Source organism: Sus scrofa, chromosome X (genome assembly GCF_054392235.1).
Source record: "Sus scrofa isolate SSC_HxYL_T2T_F1_AM1 chromosome X, Sscrofa_HxYL_maternal_Yorkshire_Landrace_v2.0, whole genome shotgun sequence".
NCBI classification, from domain to species: domain Eukaryota; kingdom Metazoa; phylum Chordata; class Mammalia; order Artiodactyla; family Suidae; genus Sus; species Sus scrofa.
Window position 1 is genome coordinate 97,521,844 of NC_139401.1, and position 22,751 is coordinate 97,544,594.

The 22,751-nt window shown below is 48.7% G+C and overlaps 1 protein-coding gene across 5 annotated transcripts; it reads right to left on the reverse strand.

Annotated features, from left to right (window-relative positions):
* Positions 1–241: 241 nt before the first annotated feature.
* On the reverse strand, positions 242–20,767 carry RIPPLY1 (ripply transcriptional repressor 1). 5 transcript variants are annotated; one of them, XM_085008103.1, is made up of 4 exons: positions 20,554–20,767; positions 19,478–19,532; positions 18,794–18,858; positions 242–812 (listed from the first exon to the last, which is right to left on the reverse strand). In XM_085008103.1, the coding sequence occupies exons 1-4, from the start codon at positions 20,703–20,705 to the stop codon at positions 746–748; spliced, it is 339 nt and encodes a 112-aa protein (XP_084864229.1). In that variant the 5' UTR covers positions 20,706–20,767; the 3' UTR covers positions 242–745. The 5 variants fall into 5 exon arrangements, with proteins under 5 accessions (XP_084864229.1, XP_084864228.1, XP_013841779.1 ...); XM_085008102.1 differs by having other exon boundaries at positions 616–812; positions 19,457–19,532; XM_013986325.3 differs by lacking the exon at positions 242–812 and adding an exon at positions 17,432–18,248.
* Between the last annotated feature and the right edge of the window lie 1,984 nt (positions 20,768–22,751).

Below are 22,751 nucleotides of genomic sequence, written 5' to 3' on the forward strand. Positions count from 1 at the left end.
CCCGGTATAGTATTCTCAAAATACATTCCTGCACATATTCTTTGAATTTCTTCCACTATCAGTTAGCAAAATTTTGCAATTCCCTCCTTCCAGTTCAGACCTTAATATTTGTGTCCTTGTGTTGCGGTGGCTGTCAGCAGCCCAAGGCCGGAGTGTATCAGCTCTGGTGGCAGCCCTATGGCCAGTGTACCAGCTCCAGCAGCTCTTTCACCCAGCAAGAAACCAAGCAAGCACTCGGAGAGTTGGAGAACTCAGGTTTATTACGCCAGTGGGCTCAGAGGAGATTGCTCTCCGGAGTCTGAGCCCCAAAGAGGGGTTTCATGAGGCTTTTTTTTTTTTTATTACTTAAACGAATTTATCACATCTGTAGTTGTATAATGATCATCACAATCTGATTTCACAGGATTTCCATCTCACAGCCCAAGCACATTCCTCCCACCCCCCCAAACTGTCTCCTCTGGAGACCGTAAGTTTTTCAATGTCTGTGAGTTGGCATCTGTTCTGCAAAGAAGTTCCGTCTGTCCTTTTTTCAGATTCCACATGTCAGTGAAAGCATTGGATGTTGGTGTCTCATTGTACGGCTGACTTCACTTAGCATGATAGTTACTAGGTCCATCCATGTTGCAAAAAAATGCCAGTATTTTGTTCTTTTTAGTGGCTGAGTCATATTCCATTGTGTATATGTACCACATCTTCTTGATCCACTCCTCTGTCGATGGACATTTAGGTTGTTTCCATGTTTTGGCTATTGTATCACAAGGCTTTTATGGGCTAGTTCTTCCGGGTCTGTGCTTGGCGGACCAGAGTGAGACCTGGCAAAGTAATAGATGCGGAAACAAGTTTACAGAAGCAGAGGGTGGTTGGGGCCGTTGGCTGGCCTTTGCTTAGTCATCATGGCCGGGGTCTCTCCTTTCTACCATTTTATTGGGACATTTTCTCCTACACTTGGAGCATACCGTGATCTAACTCTAGTTATAAGCCCGGGAGCAGTGAGAGGTATTAGGGATGGTGGAAAACCGACATTCCCTTACAAGTAACTTGTAGGGTGTTTAAGCAAGGCAGGACTAGCTTCCTCAAGCTGCGGATGCTTCTACTGACAAAGAAGGCTCATGGGGGAGTTCCCGTCGTCGTGGCTCAGTGGTTAACGAATCCGACTAGGAACCATGAGGTGGCGAGTTCGATCCCTGGCCTTGCTCAGTGGGTTGGGGATCCAGTGTTGTTGTGAGCTGTGGTGTAGGTTGCAGATGCGGCTCGGATCCTCCATTGCTATGGTTCTAGAGTAGGCCAGTGGCTACAGCTCTGATGAGACCCCTAGCCTGGGAACCTCCATATGCTGTGGGAGCAGCCCAAGAAATGACCAAAAAAAAAAAAAAAAAAAAAAAAGAAGGCTTATTGGTGAAGTATTTAAAGTCATCTGAATTCACCCAAATTATCCTCATTTCCATTCTAGGGAGACTCACTCAATTAAATGCCCTTACTTTCACAAAAATGACCCCCGACAAGGCTATGAGTTCAACATAATGGACATTGAAATTTAAAAAGCCATAGGAGGAGTTCCCATCATGGCGCGCAGTGGTTAATGAATCCAACTAGGAACCACGGGGTTGCAGGTTCGATCGCTGGCCTTGCTCAGTGATCCAGCGTTGCCATGAGCTGTGGTGTAGGTCGCAGTCGAAGCTCAGATCCCACGTTGCTGTGGCTGTGATGTAGGCTGGTGGCTATAGCTCTGATTAGACCCCTAGCCTGGGAACCTCCATATGCCTCAGGAATGGCCCTAGAAAAGAGAAAAAGAAAAAAAATAAATAATAAAATTTTTAAAAAACCCATAGGATAAAACCAACTAATTTTCACCTATGTCAGCTCTATGTTAACAAGAGAAAAGAGAATAGAAAATACTGTCTTCTGTTTCTGGAGCTGGGAATTTAAATCCTAAGATTGCCATTTCACTATTTGAAACCTCTAGAGCACAATTAGGAGTCATCCCACTCCATGGTTCTTGGGTTCATCATTCGTGCCAAAATAATCCATAGTAGCAGCTACCTGGACCATCGTCTTGTTGTTTTTGTTTTTTTGTTTTTTTGGTCTTTTGTCTCTTTAGGGCTGCACCTATGGCATATGGAGGTTCCCAGGCTAGGGATCTAATCGGCTGTAGCTGGCAGCCTACACGACAGCTCACAGCAACGCCGGATCCTTAACCCATTGAGCAAGGCCAGGGATTGAACCCGAAACCTCATGGTTCCTAGTCGGATTCGTTAACCACTGAGCCACGACTGGAACGCCAAGCCTTGCTTTCAATAGGCACTTCATTTTAGATGCCCATTGGTAATAATTTCATTGGTTTGCCATTTCATATCATGAACTACCAGCATCTCATCTTCTAAGACTAACAGGATTATTGCTGCTTTCAAATCCAATCAGGTTAAGTAATCAATTCCATTTTCCCATTTCCTTGAAACACTATCGCCTTTGAGCACTCCTGGTACTATATCCCGATCCTTCATTGGTCAGGGTTCAGTTTCAGAGAGCAGAAACCACACTAGCTAGTTTAAGGAGGAAGCCATTCATTACAGGGTCTCAAATGGCTATAGAATTATTTAGGAGGGCTGAAGAAACAGATGTTATGCTGAGCCTTTAAGAATTATTCTCGGAGTTCCCGTCGTGGCGCAGTGGTTAACGAATCTGACTAGGAACCATGAGGTTGCGGGTTCGGTCCCTGCCCTTGCTCAGTGGGTTAAGGATCTGGCGTTGCCATGAGCTGTGGTGTAGGTCACAGACGCGGCTCGGATCCTGCATTGCTGTGGCTCTGGTGTAGGCTGGTGGCTACAGCTCCGATTTGATCCCTCGCCTGGGAACCTCCATATGCCGTGGGAGCGGCCCAAAGAAATAGCAAAAAGACAAAAAAAAAAAAAAAAAAAAAAAAGAATGATTCTCAAGGCCATGGTGTGAAACCAAGCCAGCAAAGAGTGCTGCTGTCTCTCCATACAGTCAAGAAACTTCTGGCTCTGGAACTGTGTTACTATTGCCACAATCTAGAACCCATTACTACTGCTACCAACTCCAGAAACATGCCACATATAGTACCACCTGCACTTCCAGTCAAATGGGTGCTGCAGGCATTGCCTCTTGACTCCTGTGTAGTTAATGACTAGATCCTGGGACCTCTGCTAACCCCCCTGGAAAATAACTAAACATCTAAACCCCTATGCTTGGCAGCAGAAACGAAGCAAAAGCCATGTTACACCTTCCAAATCTCATGCCTTTGCATCTGATGAGCTGAACCTAAATCATATTCCGAATCTCAGCTGCGGAGTTCCTGTCGTGGCACAGCGGAAATCCGACTAGGAACCATGAGGTTGCAGGTCCCATCCCTGGCCTCGTTCATTGGGTTAAGGATCTGGTGTTGCCATGAGCTGTGGTGTAGGTCGCAGATGTGGCTCAGATCTGACATTGTTGTGGCTGTGGCGTAGGCTGGCAGCTACAGCTCAGATTGGACTCCTAGTCTGGGAACCTCAAAATGCCTCCCATGCGGCTCTAAAACGACAAAAAAAAAAAAAAAAAAAAGAATCTCAGCTGCAAGGAAGTCTGGAAAGTGTGTGTACTTTCCATCAACTGCATGACACACTAAGATGAGGATGGAATGGAGCTGAACACCAAGCTATAGTAGCTACCCTAGCCTTCATCAAAGATTTAGTTTATTGGGAGTTTCCTTCATGGCTCACTGGAAATGAATCTGACTAGTGTCCATGAGGATGCAGGTACAATCCCTGGCCTCACTCAGTGGATTAAGGGTCTGTCATTGCTGTGAGCTGTGGTATAGATTACAGACTCAGCTCGAATCCCAAGTTGCTGTAGCTGTGGTGTAGGCCAGCAACTACAGCTCTGATTCGACCCCGAGCCTGGGAACTTCCATATGCTGCAGGTGTGGCCCTAAAAAGACCAAAAAAAAAAAAAAAAAAGACAAAAAAAAAAGATTCAGTTTATTTAGCTGGAACCTCAATTCCAGGATCACAGGGAACTCAGAGTTCTTTCTCTGATTTTGTCTCTCTTTTCTTGTGTTTCTCTGAATCATTCTCTGCTTCTAAATGCACACAGGCTTTCTAGCACCTTTAATCAGAACCTGGTCAAAAACACCACCCCTTTCACCATCTTCTAAAAGAAATCAAAACACAATAAGCACATGATGATTTTTGCATTTTTTTTCCTCAAGATTCATGAGGTTATAGGAGAGAAAGGGCCATACTGATGAGCACGTGGCCATCTGTCATCTCACTGGTCCTGTCTTTTTCTTCATTTTTCTCTTGAAACTGATCCCTCAAGTTCACATTCCTTGTATATGACTCTCCTTGTGATACTTTTATTTATTCAGCTTTTTTTTTTTTTTTTTTTTGCTTTTTTTAGGGCAGCACCCATGGCATATGGAAGTTCCCAGGCTAGGGGTCAAATCAGAGCTGTAATGGAGTTCCCATCGTGGCTCAGTAGTTAACGAATCCAACTAGGAACCATGAGGTTGCAGGTTCTGTCCCTGGCCTTGCTCAGTGGGTTAAGGATCCGGCGTTGTTGTGGCTGTGGTGTAGGCCGGCGGCTACAGCTCCGATTCGACCCCTAGCCTGGGAACCTCCATATGCCGCGGGAGCTGCCCTAGGAAAGGCAAAAAGACAAAAAAAAAAAAAATTGTAGCTGTAGCAACGTGGGATCTGAGCTGCATCTGTGACCTACACCACAGCTCATGGTAACGCTAGATCCTTAACCCACTCACTGAGCGAGGCCAGGGATCGAACCTGCATCCTCATGGATACTAGTCGTGTTTGTTAACCACTTAGCCATGAAGAGAACTCCTTGTGATACTTTTAATCCTTTTTATTTTTATTCCCATGACTCTGCTTTCATTTTACTTTTATTTTGGTTTTTTTTCTGCTTTTTTTTTTTTTTTTTTTTTGCCTTTTGTCTTTTTAGGGCTGCACTTGCAGCATATGGAGGTTCCCAGGTTAGGGGTCTAATCGGAGCTGCAGCTGCTGGCCAGTGCCAGAGCCACAGCAACGTGGGATCCGAGCTGCGTTTGCGACAGCTCATAGCAACGCCAGATCCTGAACCCACTGAGCGAGGCCAGGGATCGAACCTGCAACCTCATGGTTCCTAGTCGGATTCATTTCCGCTGCGCCACGACGGGAACTCCTCATTCTACTTTTAATGTTTTGGTCAGTTGGGATGTCTCCCATCATTTTGACTCTTGTCCTTGTACCTATGGTAATTCTTTTATAGATTTCTGTTCGGGGCTCCATGGGGGCTCATTGTTGCAATGGCTCTTTCTGCTGACCCATGAGACTGCCTGCCTTGCTTAAGTGACATCCTGTTTTCACCGCTGGTGCCTCCTTTCCCAAGACTATGAGACCCTTCCCCCCCTTCACCGTGGGACACCACATACCTCCAGCTTTCTCAAGATTACGAGACCACCCTACCGTGAGACATCTCCGACTTTCTCATGACTCCCTGACCACCAGAGTTCAGCTGCAGGCGAAAGATAAACTCCCCCAGCTTCAGGGAATCCAATTTCCCATCCGCAGGGTATAAGAAGGCCCCACGAGAAGGGGGGAGCTGGCTCTTCCCAAGGGTCAGTCACCCTCTCCTTTTTCCCTCTAATCAATTTTCTTCTCTTTGCCTGAACACCCGGCTCCGTTCTCTTTTTCTCCGTGCTCACCTTACAATTACCTATAAGTTTTTCCATGATTTTAGAGAATTAAAAAAAAAAACCACCTTTCATGACCATGGTTGGAATTTAAATAGTGGGAGTCCTTAAAATGGTTTTTAGAATAAAAAATCCATTTTCCTGGAGTTCCTGTTCTGGCTCAGGGGTAACAAACCTGGACTAGCATCCATGAGGACACGAGTTCGATCACAAGGTTTCTGGTTCAATCCCTGGCCTCACTCAGTGACTTAAGGATCTGATGTTGCTGTGAGCTGTGATGTAGGTCCAAGATGTGGCTCGGATCCCGTGTTTCTGTGGCTGTGGCAGAGGGTGGCAGCTGCAGCTCTCATTCAACCCCTTGCCTGGGAACTTCCGTACACCGCAGGTGCAGCCCTAAAAAATAAATGAAAAATTAAAAAAAATTAAAAGATCCATTTTCCCAACATGCTGAGTACTTTCGGAATACTCAGCATAATATGTTCCTTTCACTGAAGTGTGCAGGGAACCTTGGAGAAATAACATGAACTGAGAATTGCCAATGGCAACTACCTAAAGTCACCCCTCCCGGTAATTCAAACAAAGCTACTGCTCCCATATTCACAGTTGTGTACACAGAGCCTCTTAGACAGCTTCCCCAAGTTGACTAGAAAATCGAGTATCCAGGAAAGTTGAGCAGACAGAAAATCAGAAATATTTCAGCTGCCTCTAGGTGTGAAACCATGAGCTTCAGCTCCTCCAGTAATTCACCTGAATGGCTTTTATGCCAAATCTTCAAAGGTTTCTCCCAGAAATATCTGGGGCTTGTGCCTGCATTTTGAAAGGAAGACTATTATACTGAAGTTTCTTTCACAGTACTTATTAAAATATGGAGTTGCCTGATGGCTCAGTGGGTTAAAGATCTGGTGTTGTCACTGCCATGGCTGGTTACTGTTGTGGCACAGGTTTGTTCCCTGGCCCGGGAACTTCCGCATGCTGTGGGTGCAACCAAACTAAGTTAAACTAAAATAATAAAAGAAATAAAACAAAATACAACTGTATATAACATTTTACAATTTGTAGAATGGTTGCATCATATAACTACCCACTCAAACCTCATTTCCAAGAAACCTAAAGAGGTGGGCAGGCGAAAGACTAACTGAGGAAACTAAGTCAATTGTCCAACACATTACAGAGAATATACATGACAGAACTTAATGAGATCCTGCTGTGTAGCCCTGGGAACTATGTCTAGTCACTTATGATGCAGCATGATAATGTGAGAAAAAAGAATGTATACATGTGGAGTTCCCATCGTGGCGCAGTGGTCAACGAATCCAACTAAGAACCATGAGGTTGCGGGTTCAATCCCTGGCCTTGCTCAGTGGGTTAACGATCCAGCGTGGCCGTGAGCTGTGGTGTAGGTTGCAGACATGGCTTGGATCCCAGATCCCGCGTTGCTGTGGCTGTGGGGTAGGCCAGTGGCTACAGCTCTGATTAGACCCCTAGCCTGGGAACCTACATATGCCACAGGAGCGGCCCAAAAAATGGCAAAAAGACAAAAAGAAAATGATAAGAAGAATGTATACATGTATGTGTAACTGGGTCACCATGCTGTACAATAGAAAAAAATTGTTTTGGGGAAATAGCTATTAATAATAATAATAATAAAATTAAAAAATAAATGACAGAACTTGAACAAGTACCTAAGTGTCCAGATTCTTTCCACAACACTGTTCCCACTTTAGAAAATATTAGCCATTAATAAAGTTGGATAAGTTTCCAAAGAATGGATTTTTATTTAATTTTTTTTAACCTATGGAAATTGTCATCCATTTTCCAAAAGGGCTTTGATAATTAAACAATTTTCCATGGGTCTGTTAGAACAGGGGAAATTCCACTGTTAGCCCAAGGCAAAGCCACTACTCACAATTTCACAACAAAGTCCCATCGCTCCTACATGTCTGTGAAAGAGCTACATGCAACTAGAAGCCCAATATGAAATTTGGGTTTAGGAGTTCCCGTTGTGGCGCAGTGGAAATAAATCCGACTAGGAACCGTGAGGTTGAGTGTTTGATCCCTGGCCTCGATCACTGTGTCGGGGATCTGGCATTGCTGTGAGCTGTGGTGTAGGTCGCAGACGCAGCTCAGATCTGGCGTTGCTGTGGCTGTGGTTTAGGCCAGTGGCTACAGCTCCGATTTGACCCCCAGCCTGGGAACCTCCATATGCAGCGGGTGGGGCCCTAAAAAGACAAAAAAAAAAAAAAAAAAAAAAAGACAAAAATTCTGACTCTAGCCAAACCTTCCTAAGTATTGTAGGCTCAACGAGTTTTCATGCCTGAATCTCACCACTCATCCTTCTTCTCTTCAAGATTTTCCACTGAGAAAGCTGCATGCAGAGTTCTGGTGTGGTGCAGTGGGTTAAGGATCTGGCATTGTCGTGGCTATGGCTTGGGTCGCTGCTTTGGTGCAGGTTCGATCCCTGGCCTGAGAACTTCCACATGCTGTGGGTATGGCCAAAAAAAAAAAAAAAAAAAAAGAAAGAAAAGAAAAGAAAAAAGAAAGAAAGAGAAAGAAAGCTATATGCACATGGAGCGATTAGAACAGCAAACAAAGTGCCATTTATTAGTAAAAGCTTGATTCAAGAATTCAGCATATGCTTTTGTAATCCCACTCCATCCCTTTCCCTCTTTCTGTTGTAGGGTCATCTGGTTTGACAAATGGACTGGAACAGGCAGCTTAAGCTACTCTGTCTCCTCTGAATCTGAGAAGCTAAGCCCTTCAGCACAAATGTGACCTGACCTAATCACCCAGAGCAGGCGGAATGGACACCAGAGTCACAGAAGTATCTCAACCGGCTCACTGGTGAGATATAGCCTCGTGACTGATCTCACACCAATCAGATTAGCAGTTCCTATGCAGGAAGCTCTAAAAAAGAGGTCTGTCCAACACCAGAACTGTAGGTGGAAGAAGCTACTCTTCACCACGGATCAAGGCTGCAGCATGGAATAAAAATGTTCCCTTCCCCTAGTATCAGAGACAGTACATTTGCTGTTCCACATATGTCTGCTGGGGAGGAGTTGCTTTTGATGCTGGCTGCCTCTCAGGTTGCCATGGTGATGGCAGAGTGAAGAGCAAGTGACAGCCGAAAGAGAAATTCAGTGTCACCCGAGGATCCAGTGCTCCAGGAGGAGGTAACAAGGTTTTCCTCGCAGCAGAACCAAGCTTGCCAGGGCTTCCACATAACATAGGGCGGGAGGAGGTGGTCTCTGGGCTCCGTGATACGTCCTTTCAGCGGGGTTTGTGCTGTTGCCAGTGTGTCAGAACGAGAGGAGACCAGCCTCTGGTACTAACACTCAAGCCTGCATTCTCTCTCTCTCTCTTTGTTTCTTAGGGCCGCATCCATGACATACAGAAGTTCCCAGGCTAGGGGTCGAATCGGAGCCACAACCACAGCAACGCAGGATCTGAGCCATGTCTGCGACCCACACCACAGCTCCCAGCAACGCAGGATCCTCAACCCACTGAGCGAGGCCAGGGATCAAACCCGCATCCTTATGGGTAGTAGTCAGATTCATTGCCACTGTGCCATGATGGGAACTCTACTTTTTTTTGTTTTTTGTTTTTTGTTTTTTCCTTTTTAGGGCCACATCTGCGGCATATGGAAGTTCCCAGCCTAGGGTCAAATCAGAGCTACAGCTGCCAGCCTATACCATAGCCACAGCACCACCAGATCCGAGCCGCATCTGCGACTTATGCCACAGCTCCCTGACCTACTGAGTGAGGCCAGTCATGGAGCACCCATCCTCATGGATACTAGTTGGATTCGTTTCTGCTGTGCCACAACAGGGACCCCCTAATCCTGCATCCCCCAGAGTCACGTCAGGTGACACTGAGAGCTATTATCATATTGTTTCCCCTAGTGCCTGCCAACAGGTGTCCCCACAAGGACCCATGCTGGTGACACCCATCAACACCTCCCAATCTTTGTACCGACTTGGGGCAGAGTTGCCCTTTCCAGCCCCTGAGGTTATGTCCAACATGAGATGAGATGAGTAGCTAAATCCAGTTGGCTGTGAACACGGGGACAGTGGTTAATTTCTCAGCGGTGCCTGCAGCTCGGCTGGGGATTCTTGGCATGTGTTGGAGAGGTAGCTGTTTTGGCTCACCAGTCCTAGTAACTTACTGGCATTTCTTTTAAGAAAGGAACATAGTTTGACAGTTTCCTGGAGATACAACCTTGGCCTTGGTAGAAACAAGAAAACTTTGTCACAATGCAGTGATGTATGCAGCTTCCAAACTAGAAAGCTGAATCCTGGATTAGAGATGCTTCACGTTTAGCCAGAGCTCAGGGCACTGAGCCATTGCAAGGGTTGAAGGAGAAGCACTGGACTCAACACAAGATTCCGGATGGCAGTGGGGGTGGGGGGGTGTGCACAGTCTTGACTCCTGTACCGACTTGCTGTGTGGCCTTGAGCAGATGGCTTCTCTTGGGAGTTCCCATTGTGGCTCAGCGGAAACGAATGACTGGTAACCATGAGGACACACGTTCGATCCCTAGCCTCGCTCAGTGGGTTAAGGATCCAGCGGTGCTGTGAGCTGTGGCATAGGTCGAAGATGCGGCTCGGATCTGGCATTGCTGTGGCTGTGGTGTAGGCCAGCAGCTACAGCTCTGATTCGACCCCCTAGCCTGGAAACTTCCATGTGCCCCGGATGCGGCTCTAAAAAGACCAAAAAAAAAAAAAAAAAAAAGACACATCACAAATCACTTCTCTTCCCACCATCTTCAAATTCCTCATTGAAAAATGCGAGTACCTCCTGGGGACCTCCTGGGGAGAACATGGATGTCAGGCTGCTCTGAAGCACGGACAGAGCCCGCCCAGCATGTGTGTAAAGCAAGCTTACTAACAGGATAGTGAGGGACAAAGATGAACGGTCCAGGGTGCTTGAAAGTATCCATGGAGTAAAGCAAATGTCTTACTTAGCCTGTGTAATAGCCATAAGCTTTAGGAAAGTGTGTGGACAGTGCCTTGGGGCAAAGACAGCGGGCTTGGAGGCATCAGGGACCTAACAGAGCTAGAAAGGGAAGTCGAGGGGACTCAAAGAAGTACTAACATGATAGCATGTGTCAAAAAGGAAGATGATTATATATATGCACGCACTATATATATATATATATATATATATATATATATCCCCCCACACACGTGTATCTCCCATCTATCATGTGCCAAAGATTCTAAATCCTTTACATGTATTATATCATTTAATCCTTAGAATTATCCTATGAAATTAGTATTTTTTTTTTGTCTTTTTAGGGCTGCACCCACAGCATATGGAGGTTCCCAGGGTAGGGGTTGAATCACGAGCTGTAGCCACTGGCCTACACCACAGCCACAACAACGCCAGATCTGAGCCACGTCTGCGACCTACACCACAGCTCACGGCAATGCTGGATCCTTAATCCGCTGAGCAAGGCCAGGGATCGAACCTGCGTCCTCATGGATGCTAGGTAGGTTCGTTTCCACTGAGTCACAATGGGAACTCCTGAAATTAGTATTATTATCATTCCTATCTTTTCAATGAAGAAACTGGGGCTTAGAGACTAATTTGCTATTTGGGCCATCATCACTGAGCTCACAAAGAACCAGTGCTTACAACACGGGTGTAGTGTAATTTCAGAGCTTCTCCACATAACCAAAGGGCACTAACTTGCTGGCCACAGAACCTTCTGGGCGCCTGAGCCTCCTGATCCCTTGCCCAGTGTTGTAGGTCCAGGCTCAGTTTATATCTTGGCCACGAGGGGGCGCTGCCTCCCCTACTGTTAATGGACAGCTATTGAATTGCTCGGGACTTGCAGGAGCTGGCTGTTCTCTGCCAGGGATGGAAGACTCCTGGAAGACCCCAGAGCCTGACTCCAGATTGTTCTTGGGTTCTCCCTCAACACTTTTTAATTCCCACTTAGCTTCCGGCCCCAGGTATCCCCAGTGACGGCTAGAAATGCCTTTGCCTGACAGTTTATTATGTGCTTCTCTTCTACGTAGCTGCCCGCCCTAATGGGACTCTCAGGGAGGGATGCACAGAAGAGGTTAAGAGCCAGGACTGGGGTCTCCCTCACTTTCTGACCATGATTTCACCTCTCTGAGCCCCATTTCCTGTCTGTAAACATGAGGAGAGCACCTCCCGTCCTGCTGGGGTTTGGCGAGCCCTTGTTCTTGATAAAGTGGGGGGTGGGGGTGGGGGGGGCTGAGTTCAGTGCCTGGTGCATCTTGGGAGAGCTGGGCCATAGGTAGTTTCTCCTTCTGGGCCCAGACCCTTCATCCACAAGGAAGCTCGCCCAGCCAGGGCCCTGTCCACGCAGAGGTTCCACAGCGCTGAGGGCCAGCAACCGTGCTCCCTCCTCCATCCCTTGCCTCAAAGAGCCCAGGCTCCATAAGAGGCTGTCCCTGCCCTGCAGGAGGCCCCGACGTGTCCCTCTCTTGGTGACACCTTCGAAGCTCTTCTTGGCTCAGAACTGTTCCTAACCTCTGACTCACTTCCCTCCAGCAGGATTTGAAAGCTTCTCTCGGCCACCCTCCCCAGAGACTTCATCCTTCACCAAATCCTGTAGACTCTGCCTTCTGCCAGCACTGGGGCTCTACCATGAGACAGACCTGCATGCTGGTCCTGACACTTTTCACTGGTGCCACCTGGGCCAAGTGCTATAATCTCTCAAATCTTAACTCAGCCATTGACTCATGGTGTGACCTTGAGCAGATTCCTTGACCTCTTGGAATATCAGTTTGCTCACTCATAAAATGGGGATAATAAATGGTATTTGGGTCTCAGGGTCGTTGTAAAGATCAAACGAGGTAATACATGTAAAGTGCCCTGCTGTCTAGGCCCCTCTGGGCAAGGGGGAGCCCCCTCTTCCACCTCAGCAGGTGTTACCACCTGGTACCCAGGTGACTGTGTGGATACCCAGTGGGGAGCAGTCTGTCTCTTTTCTGCTCCAGACCCCTGTCCTTAAAATGGTGGCTTGTGCTCACTAGGGCAAAAACCTTACTAACTCTTGGTTTTCTCATATATAAATGGGCATCATTCCTGTGCCTCTCTCCGAGGAGTGTTGCAATTATAGACCCTTAGGAGTTAACCATGGGTGTAACGTGAGTAGCAAGCACCTGGCAGAATGTGTGGCCACCACTTCTGAGGACTTGCTCTTTGCTGGGTTTTCTACCTGGGTTTCTGTGCTTGCCTGGAGGTTGCTATAAGCCTTGCCAGCTGGGGAGTAAACCAAAAACACAGTAACCAACACCAGGCCCCCAGCAAGTCCAAACAGTGAGATCAGTCCACCTAACAACTTTGTTTGGAAGGAGGACAGGCCACCGTTTATAACGGGGGCCTGGGGCAGAGAGGAGACACACTGTAGATAACTACACAGGTACAGTCAGGGGGGAGGGGGACAAGGTGGGGTCGGGGAAGGGGCTTTCCTTGCACAGAGACGGGAGAATATAGGTAACTTTTAATGCACATATGCAGTGTGTGTGTGTGTGTGTGTGTGTCTGTGTATGTCTGTGTCTCTAAGCACTATAATAAGGGACTACAGAGGTGGCAGTGAGAGGGCTTAGGGCAGAGAGCTGACCTTGTCACCAGAGAGGAGTGGGCCTATGGATAGAACCAGTAGAGGCCAATATGAGGTTTGAATTCAGGTACATTTGCTTCCAAAGCCCATGCTCTTAACCACTACAGTAGGAATGCCTGGCGCAGAGTAGGTGCTCAATATTGGTTTAAGGAAGGAATTCGAACTGCTGCCTCTTTCTGGAATGTTTTCTCTCCATCTCCACCTGGGCTCGTCCTTCAAGGCCCAGATCAAACAAGCCTCCCACCCAAACCCTGTGCCATCTGTCTGTTGCTAGGGGGTGGGGGAAACAGGAGGCATCAGCACGGGGTGAGGAAGGATGGGGCACTAGGATGGGCCAGCTGGGGTGGAGCCAGAGGAAGGGCTCTTAAGTTTTACAAAGATTTTTTGCTTTCCCCTGAGTTGGTGCACTAGATTTGAAGTTGCTGCAAGGACTGGAGACACCCATAACAAAGTAACGGCAGGCTGGGCTCTGAGGAGTCAGATAGTGAATTTCAACCGCATAGCCACACTGTCTGGGGAAGAAGATCACAAGCCATTCAGGACGGAGGAGGAAAGTGAGACAAAATGGCTGCCACTTACCAACCGGCACATGCGCAGTAAGGGGCAGGAGAAGGGCAGTGAGAGGAGGTTGTTCTGAGTTAAGAATTACTGCTCCAAGGGTTTTAGGGTTCTTAAGCCACTGGGGATTTAGGGATTAGTAATTCTATGCTATATAATACCCTAAAACCAAGGATATTGGGATTCCAAGGATTTTAAACCCCTACTACCTATGGTACAAGGACTGGAGCAATTTTTGAGCTATGAAATGCTGGGAGCTTAGAACCCAAAACAAGGATTTTAAACGGAACACTGAACATGTTAAAATACTAATCCCCCTTGGACTTCAAATCAATCTTGCTTTAACCCTTGGGAGAGTGCTTTCCAAACAGTCTTCCTCACAAACTAGGGATCTCTGAAGGTGCCTCACAGAAAGAGAACAGAGAGAGTTTGCCCAGGGAGGAATTCTGTGTCTCCCACTGTGTTTCCCACCAGGGCTGCTTCATCTTTTTTTTTTAAATTACTCAATGAATTTTATTACATTTATAGTTGTACAACAGTCATCACAACCAAATTTTATAGCCCTTTTTAAGGCCGCGCTTGTGGCATATAGAGGTTCCCAGGCTATGGGTCTAATTGGAGCTCCAGCCACCGGCCTACGCCACAGCCACAGCCACACCAGGTCCAAGCCATGTCTGCAACCTACACCGCAGCTTATGGCAATGCTGGATCCTTAACCCGCTGAGCAAGGCCAGGGATCGAACCCGCAACCTTGTGGTTCCTGGTCGGGTTTCTTTCCGCTGCGCCATGAAAGGGACCTCCCGAGATCCATCTTTTCTGATTTGTACTTTGGGGTTCTGCATTCAATTCAGAAGAAAGGCGTTCCTGCTAAAGCACATAAAATAAGTTTTGAGGAGTTCCTGTCTTGGCTCAGTGGTTAACAAATCCGACTAGGAACCATGAGGTTGCGGGTTTGATCCCTGGCCTTGCTCAGTGGGTTGAGGATCCGGCGTTGCCATGAGCTGTGGTGTAAATTGCAGACGCGGCTCGGATCCTGCCTTGCTGTGGCTGTGGTGTAGGCAGGTGGCTATAGCTCTGATTCGACCCCTAGCCTGGGAACCTCCATAGGCTGTGGGTGTGGCCCTAGAAAAACATGAAAAGACCAAAAAAAAAAAAAAGTTAAAAAAAAGGTTAGAAAAAACTAAGTTTTGAAATCTCTCTCCTAGGAAAAAGGGACCAGAAACCTGTAACAAGTAGCCCTGGAAGCTACATTTGTCCCGTCTCTTTCTTTCTTTGTTGAATGGAGCACAAACACCACAAAGATGCTTTGACGGGTAGATGATCAAATAGTGCCGGGGGATCCAGGTGGAGAGAGCTGACAAATCAGTCATGAGTTGAATAAGCCTGTCATTACCTGACTCTAGCCTCTTAGCTCGTTTCGGTCATGAAGTTAATAATAACAACCACTACTACAACCATGATGACTATGAATAATTTCCCTTGTGTGCTTTTACTATGTGCCAGGGCTCGTGCTAAGTACTCTACCTATATTACCTCGCGGAATCCTTACAACCACCCCGAGAGGAAGTATCCTTACATTGCCCACTTTACAGATGAGGAGAGCGGGGCTCAGAGTGGATAAGTAACTTGCCCAAGGTCACACAGGCAGCACATGGTAAATTCCACTTTACCTCCAAGCAGAAACAGAATGGACTGAAGGAATTAATATGATCAAGGGTCAACTGCCTGGCAGCCTTCATTAAGGAACAAGGCTGAACTTTGACCAATAGATGGCACCAGCGTGTGAGTTTGGTGGCCCGCTCAAGGCCATGTCTAATTCAGGGAAGCCCCAGGGAGCTTGGAGAGCTGAATAGACTGTATTGAGGGAAGAGGGAGAGGAATATGGCCAGCATTTCGCTCCTCAATCAGATAAGGTTACCTTGTGCTTCCTACAGCTCAGCAAAGACATGGGAAGCCAGCAGGTGGGCCAGGACCGAGGGGTGGGGGGCTGGATGGACAGAGGGGGTTCTACCAAAAACTGCTTTAAGACCTGCAAATCTTTTTCTTTTTTTTTTTTTTTTTTTTTTTTGCTTTTTAGGGCCGCACCCATGGCATAGGCTAGGGTCCAATCGCAGCTACAGCTGCCTGCCAGAGCCACAGCAATGCAGGATCCAAGCCACGTCTGCACCACAGCTCAGTTGTTGGGTCCTTAACCCACGGAGCGAAGCCAGGAATCAAACCCGCAACTTCATGGTTCCTAGTCGGATTCATTTCCGCTGTGCCAAGGACGGGAACTCCTCCTTCAACATTTTCTGAGCACTTCCCTTGTGCCAGGCAGTTTGCGGTTCAGAGAAGTCACGTGGGGTTATCAAATACAACCCTATCTTCCTGCACAGGAAGAGGGGTAGCTGCAATGGTAGAGGAGGTGCTGAATAAGGGGGGGGGGCCTCCAAGACTGGACCTGGGAGTGTGGGGAGATGTCTCACAGGAAGTCTGAGCTAGTCCTAGTGGATGCATGGGACTTGATCAGACCTGCAAAAGTCTAAAATGCATTTCGAACAGAGGATTAAAGCCACAGAAGTGTGAGAAAGCCTGACACATTCAAGAACAGGCAGCATGAACTTCAACTGTCAAGAGGTGAGTCTGGGAGTTCCTATCATGGCTCAGTGGAAACGAATCTGACTAGCAACCATGAGGACGCAGCTTCGATCCCTGGCATTGCTCATGAGGTTAAGGATCCGGTATTGCCGTGAGCTGTGGTGTAGGTCTCCGACGCAGCTCGGATCCCGTGTTACTGTGACTGTGGTGTAGACTGGCAGCCATAGCTCTGGTTTGATGCCTAGCCTGGGAGCCTCCATATGCTGAGGGTGTGGCCCTAAAAAGACAAAAAAAAAAAAAAAGAGAGAGAGAGAGAGAGAGATGAGTCTGAAGACACAGGTAAGGACCTGTGTCTAGGCACTTGGACAGCCTAGAATATCCAGTTGAAGACTTGGTTTGGAAATGTATGAGTAGAAAAGCTATATATTCTCATGAGGATCTGTGATTTAAAAAAATAATAAGTCCGATTGTTGATGAGACAATGAAGTGTCATGGTAGGGCTTCAAGCAGGGGATAAAACATAATCTGATCTCGCGGCCAGTAGGGAGGATGAGTTGCAGAGGGACGTGCTGGAGGCAAGAAAGTAAGTTGCAGAGTGACCCAGAGCCTGAGCTGCGGCAGATACAGAGGGAGTTGAGAAGGTAAAATTGATAGGACTTAGTAGCCTCCCAAGTCCCCTACGCACATGCACCCGCTCATCTCCATAGTTCGATTGAGGCTGCACATATCGCTTTCCCCACCCCCCAGCCCTCCTTCCAACTTTTAAGCTGCTCTCTAGGGGGCCTCTGTGTCCCCTTTCCAAGAGGTCTTTGATGGTTAATTAAACTGATTGCACAAGTTGACAAAGACGGCCTGGTCCCATGTTGGGCCCCCTGTGGTACATCCCTGTGAAGAATGATCTGTCAACTGACCTCGGGTAGACCAATGAATTGGCCTTGAGCTGGTCTCTGACCCTCCGTCCGCGGCTTGACAACATGGGCAGAGTTCACTTAAGAAATCAGTTCAGTTCCAGGAAAAAGGTAAACATCATCTAGTTTATTTTTTCTCCTGATTCATCTCGTGTCAACACAGAGACCCCCAGTAGAAGGAAGGAGGTCCCCATAGCAAGCTGACTCTCTAGATGTGCCCTTCCCTTCCTGCAAGGTCCATCAGGAAGGCACCCCAATTGTGCCTGGATCTGCTGTTGCTCTCATATCCCTGGAGATGAAGCCAGCAGGTGGGCTTTCTCTAGGGAGACAGGACTATACAACCACCTGGAAGGCTGGGGAGTCAAAGAGCCTTGAAGAGCAACCATTCCCCGCTGCACGGGCATGCTCTGTCCGGATCTGCTCCCTGGGGACTTCAGAAAGCAAGTCTTCCTTCCCCTAGAGCTCCTAGGACCCTATCACTGTCAACAAAACAGCAACCCAATGAGATGCCAGAGGCCTGGACTCGTGGGTGAGCCAGGGTGAGCCAATGACTTGAGGCCCCAGCTTTCAATCCAGACAGCTGTGCCTGGAGATCCCTGGCTAATCAGTGCCCTGGTGGCCTTACCAGGCATACTGAACCCCAATCAGACTCTGTCTGGTTCAATTGGGACAGGTCAGGGGCAGGGAGGGAGGAGGAGCTGTGGCCCTGTGTGGTGCTGACCCTGGAACCTTCCCACACCCTTCTGGCCCCTTTTCATCTGCCTCCTGTTTCTCCTCCTCTTCTGCTTCCCCCTCCTCCTCTTCCTCCTCCTCGCTGTCCGAGTCCTCATAGAGGTTGATGGTTGCCTGGACAGGGAAGTTCTGCAGTAAAATCTCCCCATCACTGTACAGGTAGTCAAAGGAGCGGGATTTAGGCCAGAAGAGCCTGTGGACAGAGAAGAAATATGGCCCCAACTTAGCAGGGTTCATATGTGCAGAGGGCTCGGTAGTGCCAAGAAGGAAGCCAGCTCCTAAATCCTTCCGCCTGCAGTAACCGGGTGAGAGGAAAAGGAAGAAAGAGAGCTTTGCAACAGAACCTTCTGGATTGTTACAACTGGGTTCCAGGCAGGAAGGTAATGTCTGGTGTGCTTAAAGCTATGGGAAGCCCCAGCCCCAAGCCTGTATCGGTCCTGACACTGATCCCACCCACCCACCCCCACCTCAGAAGGCCTTCAGCCAAGGATTCTCTAGCTCTCTGTCCTCCAACTCCTACTAAGGCTTTGTTCACTGACCCCTCCCTTGGGGCTCATTCTTAGGGGTCATTGACCATGACTCCAGGGACGGCAACCTTGGCCAAGTCCCTTAACCTCTCTGGGCTGCAGTTTCCTGGTCTGTGAAAAGGTGATCGCAGCGGTGCCTCCCTCCTCCTGCTTCACGGGGCTGTGGCTAATGGAGCTACATCAAGTTCTGAGCCTGGTGCCAGATGCTTACCTGACAGGATGATGGAACTCGGAGTCACCCTTGGTGACCTTGGCACCTGTTGCCTCACCGGCGGCCTGTCCAAAGCAAAAGCTAGCATGTGGCTCAAAGTACATGGCCAGATAACTGGCTCTTTTGTATCAGGGGTTAGGAACCTGCAGGTAAGTTGATCTGGAAGAGACCTTAGATATCTCTGGGGTCCAGCCCCCGCCCCAGCAAGGGGGTCTGTCCTGGTTGTGGTTGAAAAACAAGTGGATAAAGTCCGGGGGGGAGTGCTTTCCTGCCCCCGTTCTAACACCTGTTTGGAGACAGACCTGGGGACAGAGTTCTACTGGAGCAGCAAAGATGAGGTGGGGGCAGAGCACTGGGGCTGGATGCTGGGAGACTGGAATTCTAGCACCAGCTCCACAGCAGATGCGCTCTGGAGCCTGCCCACATCTCTTTCCTGCTCTGGGAATGGGTCTCTTCATCTTTCAAATCGCCCCAGGAACCTTGACTCTGCTTTCCTCCCTAGAGCTGTTGCAGGAATCGAAACGTGGGCAAGGCTGGGGAGGTGCTTTGCCGGATCTGCAGCCCTGCAAAGAGGTCAGAGGGCTCTCTGGAAGGGAGCTGCTCAGCATGAAGGCACGTGGCCATGGGCACATGCGACCGCGTGGAACAGGGGTTCAAACTCACCAGATCCGCAGGTTTCCTCACCTGCCTCCGGGGGTCACTTGCAGAGGACAGCCAGGGCCTCCACAGACAAGCTCCTCTAGGACAAGGAGGAGAAGTCAGTTGGTGGAGGAAGAAGAGACTGGATTGGGGATTGTGGGCCCCCTGAGATACATAGGAGGCCTGCCAAAAACTTGGCTCAGATTCCGCCTCCTCCAGGAAGACTTTCTTAAGGACCCTGAGTCCAGGACAATGTTATCTCACTGAGGATGATTGATTTACTTGTCTTAGAGCTTCTTTTTTTTTTTTTTTTTTTTTTTGTCTTTTTCTAGGGTGCGGCCCTGTCTGCAACCTACACCACAGCTCACGGCAATGCCAGATCCTTTACCCACTGAGAGAGGCCAGGGATTGAACCCGCCACCTCATGGTTCCTAGTTGGATTCATTAACCACTGAGCCGTGATGGGAACTCCCCTTAGAGCTTCTTAAGGGCAGATTTCTGTCCTGCTGTATCTGAATCCCCAACACCTACTAGCCTAAGGCCCAGTACACAGCAGGTGCTTCCCTCAATGCTTGGTGAAGGTTAAATGGTTAGAGGGATGAATGAGGGTTGGGCGGAAAAAATATCTTGCCCCCTACCTCCCCCTCCAGGCAGGAGAGCTCACAGTTCCACCATCTTCCTGGGCTGGGGAAAGGGGCCAAAAAAAAAATGTCTGGGTCCACCACCTCCCCACGAGACTTTAGAAGGTAGGAAAAAGAAAAAGGCAGTGAAAATCTTGTGATGTGGTCAAGAAAGAGACTGTCCCTCCATCACAGGCTTCTTGGGACTTTGGACCATGTTCCCCGTTCTACAGCCTAGGTCATGTTCGACCCAGGTTTCATGACAGTTCAGCTTTCGGCTTTGGCAGTGCCCCCGTCCCCGAGTCCCCTCCTGCCAGCCAGAGCGACTTGTGAGGTGACAAGCCATTTGAGATATTGCAGCCCGAGATGTGGAGCCCTCTGGGGGCTGTGAGGCTTTCGCCTTTTGCCTTTGCAGAGAACAAGGCACATCTAATGTCCCTTCCTCTCCCAGGAACCACACTAAGTCTGAGTTCAAGTTGCCCAAGGCCAAGTTCCACTTACCGTTTGCTTCCATCTATTTCTTGTCCAGAGGAGAGAAGGGACAATGGGCTTCCTGGGCCAGGGAGTGCCGGGGGGCTCTGCACTAGGGCTGGAGCTGGGGCCAGGGTCAGGGCTGGGGTGGGGGCGGCTGCAGCCTGAGTGGCAGAGTCCATCCTCTGGCTGTCACAGCCAGGCAGGCTGTGGGGGCTCCTATTTCTCAGAACCTCCTGAACTCCTTTGGCCTTTTCTGCAAGACCCTTTTATAAGGCCAGCGTGGACTCATAAATTATTCAGGGACCTGCAGGGATGGAATAGCTGGGACGACGACGAAGATTTAGGAAAAAAGGCTCACGCCGGGAGAGCGGTGTTCCTGGGTGTGAAATCTCTCCCAGTTGAATAAACAGAGAGTCAGAGCGGGGTGAAGGGTTTTCTTTACCTCCAAGTCAGAAAGAAAAACACAAAAGGGGCAAATCGCACACCATTTGTGCGAATTCCCCAGGCTGCAGCAAGGCCTTTGAGGGGAGGGGGGGGAGGGCTCAGGCAGAGGAGGCTGGGGGGGGACGGGCCTTTAGCAGAGCCAGTTCCCAGCGACAAGAGACAGCTGAGCCGGCTCCTAAGGCAAGTGAGAGACTCACGTGTGATTTCAGCTCACACTCCAAATAGATTTCCCTGGTGGACCTGATATAGCGTCCTGCCCTTAAACTTATCACCCAAGGCCGGGGGGGGGGGGGGGGGGGATTCTGGGGGCGGGGAGCAGGCGCAGGCGCGGATGCCTGTCGGTGGGGATGAACCTTAAGTCTTCTTTCCACGCCTTCGCCTTTACTGGTTTGTTTGCAAAAGTGCCGGAATCCCCTGTCCAGCCTCAGCAGGAAGTGGTCCGGGAAAGGAGCGCAGGCAGCATTTTTCTAGGGTTTCCAGGTCAGATTCCAGATCTCAGAGCTCAGCTTCCAGTCGGGGAGCCAGGGTGCTGGGGGAAAGCAGAGCCCTGCCCAGCTGCGCAGCTGCCGAAGGGCCATCTCTGGCCCTGGGGCCTCGGGTCCCTCACGTGTGAGAGGAGGATGTGACCCCAGTGGTCCCCAAGGGCACCATCAGCCTGGACACTCTGTGACGTGGGCTGGGTAAATGGGTACTGACCTGGGGGCAAGCCCAGCGGCTCAGCCACAGTCCTTGACCTCAGCCAGTCTTCTGGGCCTTTGCCAGAAAGCTTCCAGTTACAGCTACTGGCAGGTTCCTTATGCTTTAGAGGTCCCGAAAATATGCCTCCTGACCTCAGTTGTCCAGCACCGGCGCAGATTTATTTAGCTCCTCAGATGCATCACAGGCAGATGTGTCATCGTCAAAAATTAGAAACCCCCTCAATGTCCAATAATAGGAAACCAGTTCTATTAATTAGGGTAAGTCCTTGCAACTGAGTACTAAGCAGGCACTCGCCATCATGTTCTGGGAAGTATGTTATCAACACAAAAGTAAAAATTAAAAAAAATTCAGATGCTAAAATAATATGAATAGGACTTTCCATTGTAGCTCAGCAGGTTCAGAACCTGACTAGGATCCATGAGGATGCGGCTTCGAGCCCTGGCCTCGCTCGATGGGTGAAGGATCTGGCATTGCTGTGAGCTGTGGTGTAGGTTGCAGATGTGGCTTGGATCCCACATTGCTGTGGCTGTGGTGTAGGCCGGCAGCTCTAGCTCTGATTCGACCCTTCGCCTGGGAACTTCCATATGCTGAGGGTGTGGCCCTAAAAAGCAAAAATAAATAAATACATACATACATAAATAAAATAGCATGAATAATTTGATTAAAGAGCTCTTTTTTTTCTCTGTTCGCCTACCCCCTCCCTCCCTCCAGCCTACTTCAAATTCCAGCCCCAATGTGTTTTTCTGTAGTAAGGAAAATTGGAAACCAGCCAAATGTCTCACTTTAGAAAGCCGGTTAAAGCAATCATTGAACAGTTATACAATTTCATATTCAAATTGGCTGGGTAAAACATTGGGGGAAAGTTAATATATTGAAAAGTGAAAAAAAAAGAAGCCTGTGCAATATAACTTAGAGTTACACAGTGTGCAGGGGCGGGATTGGGGGGAAGACTGGTTAGAAGAAAGGAGTGTGTGGAGTTCCCGTCGTGGCTCAGCAGTTAATGAACCCGACTAGGATCCATGAGGATGCAGGTTCGATCCCTGGCCTCGCTCAGTGGGTTAAGGATCCGGCGTTGCCGTGAG

What these genes read in the sequence shown, in the direction of transcription:
- RIPPLY1 (XM_003360408.5), bottom strand. Translation starts at nt 20,705, where the DNA reads ATGGACTCTGCCACTCAGGCTGCAGCCGCCCCCACCCCAGCCCTGACC. An exon ending in GAAATAGATGGAAGCAAACG is followed by an intron (nt 19,533 to 20,553) that starts GTAAGTGGAACT and finishes TCCTTGTCCTAG; the next exon opens with AGGAGCTTGTCTGTGGAGGC. An exon ending in GAGTTCCATCATCCTGTCAG is followed by an intron (nt 18,249 to 18,793) that starts GTAAGCATCTGG and finishes CTCTGTCCACAG; the next exon opens with GCTCTTCTGGCCTAAATCCC.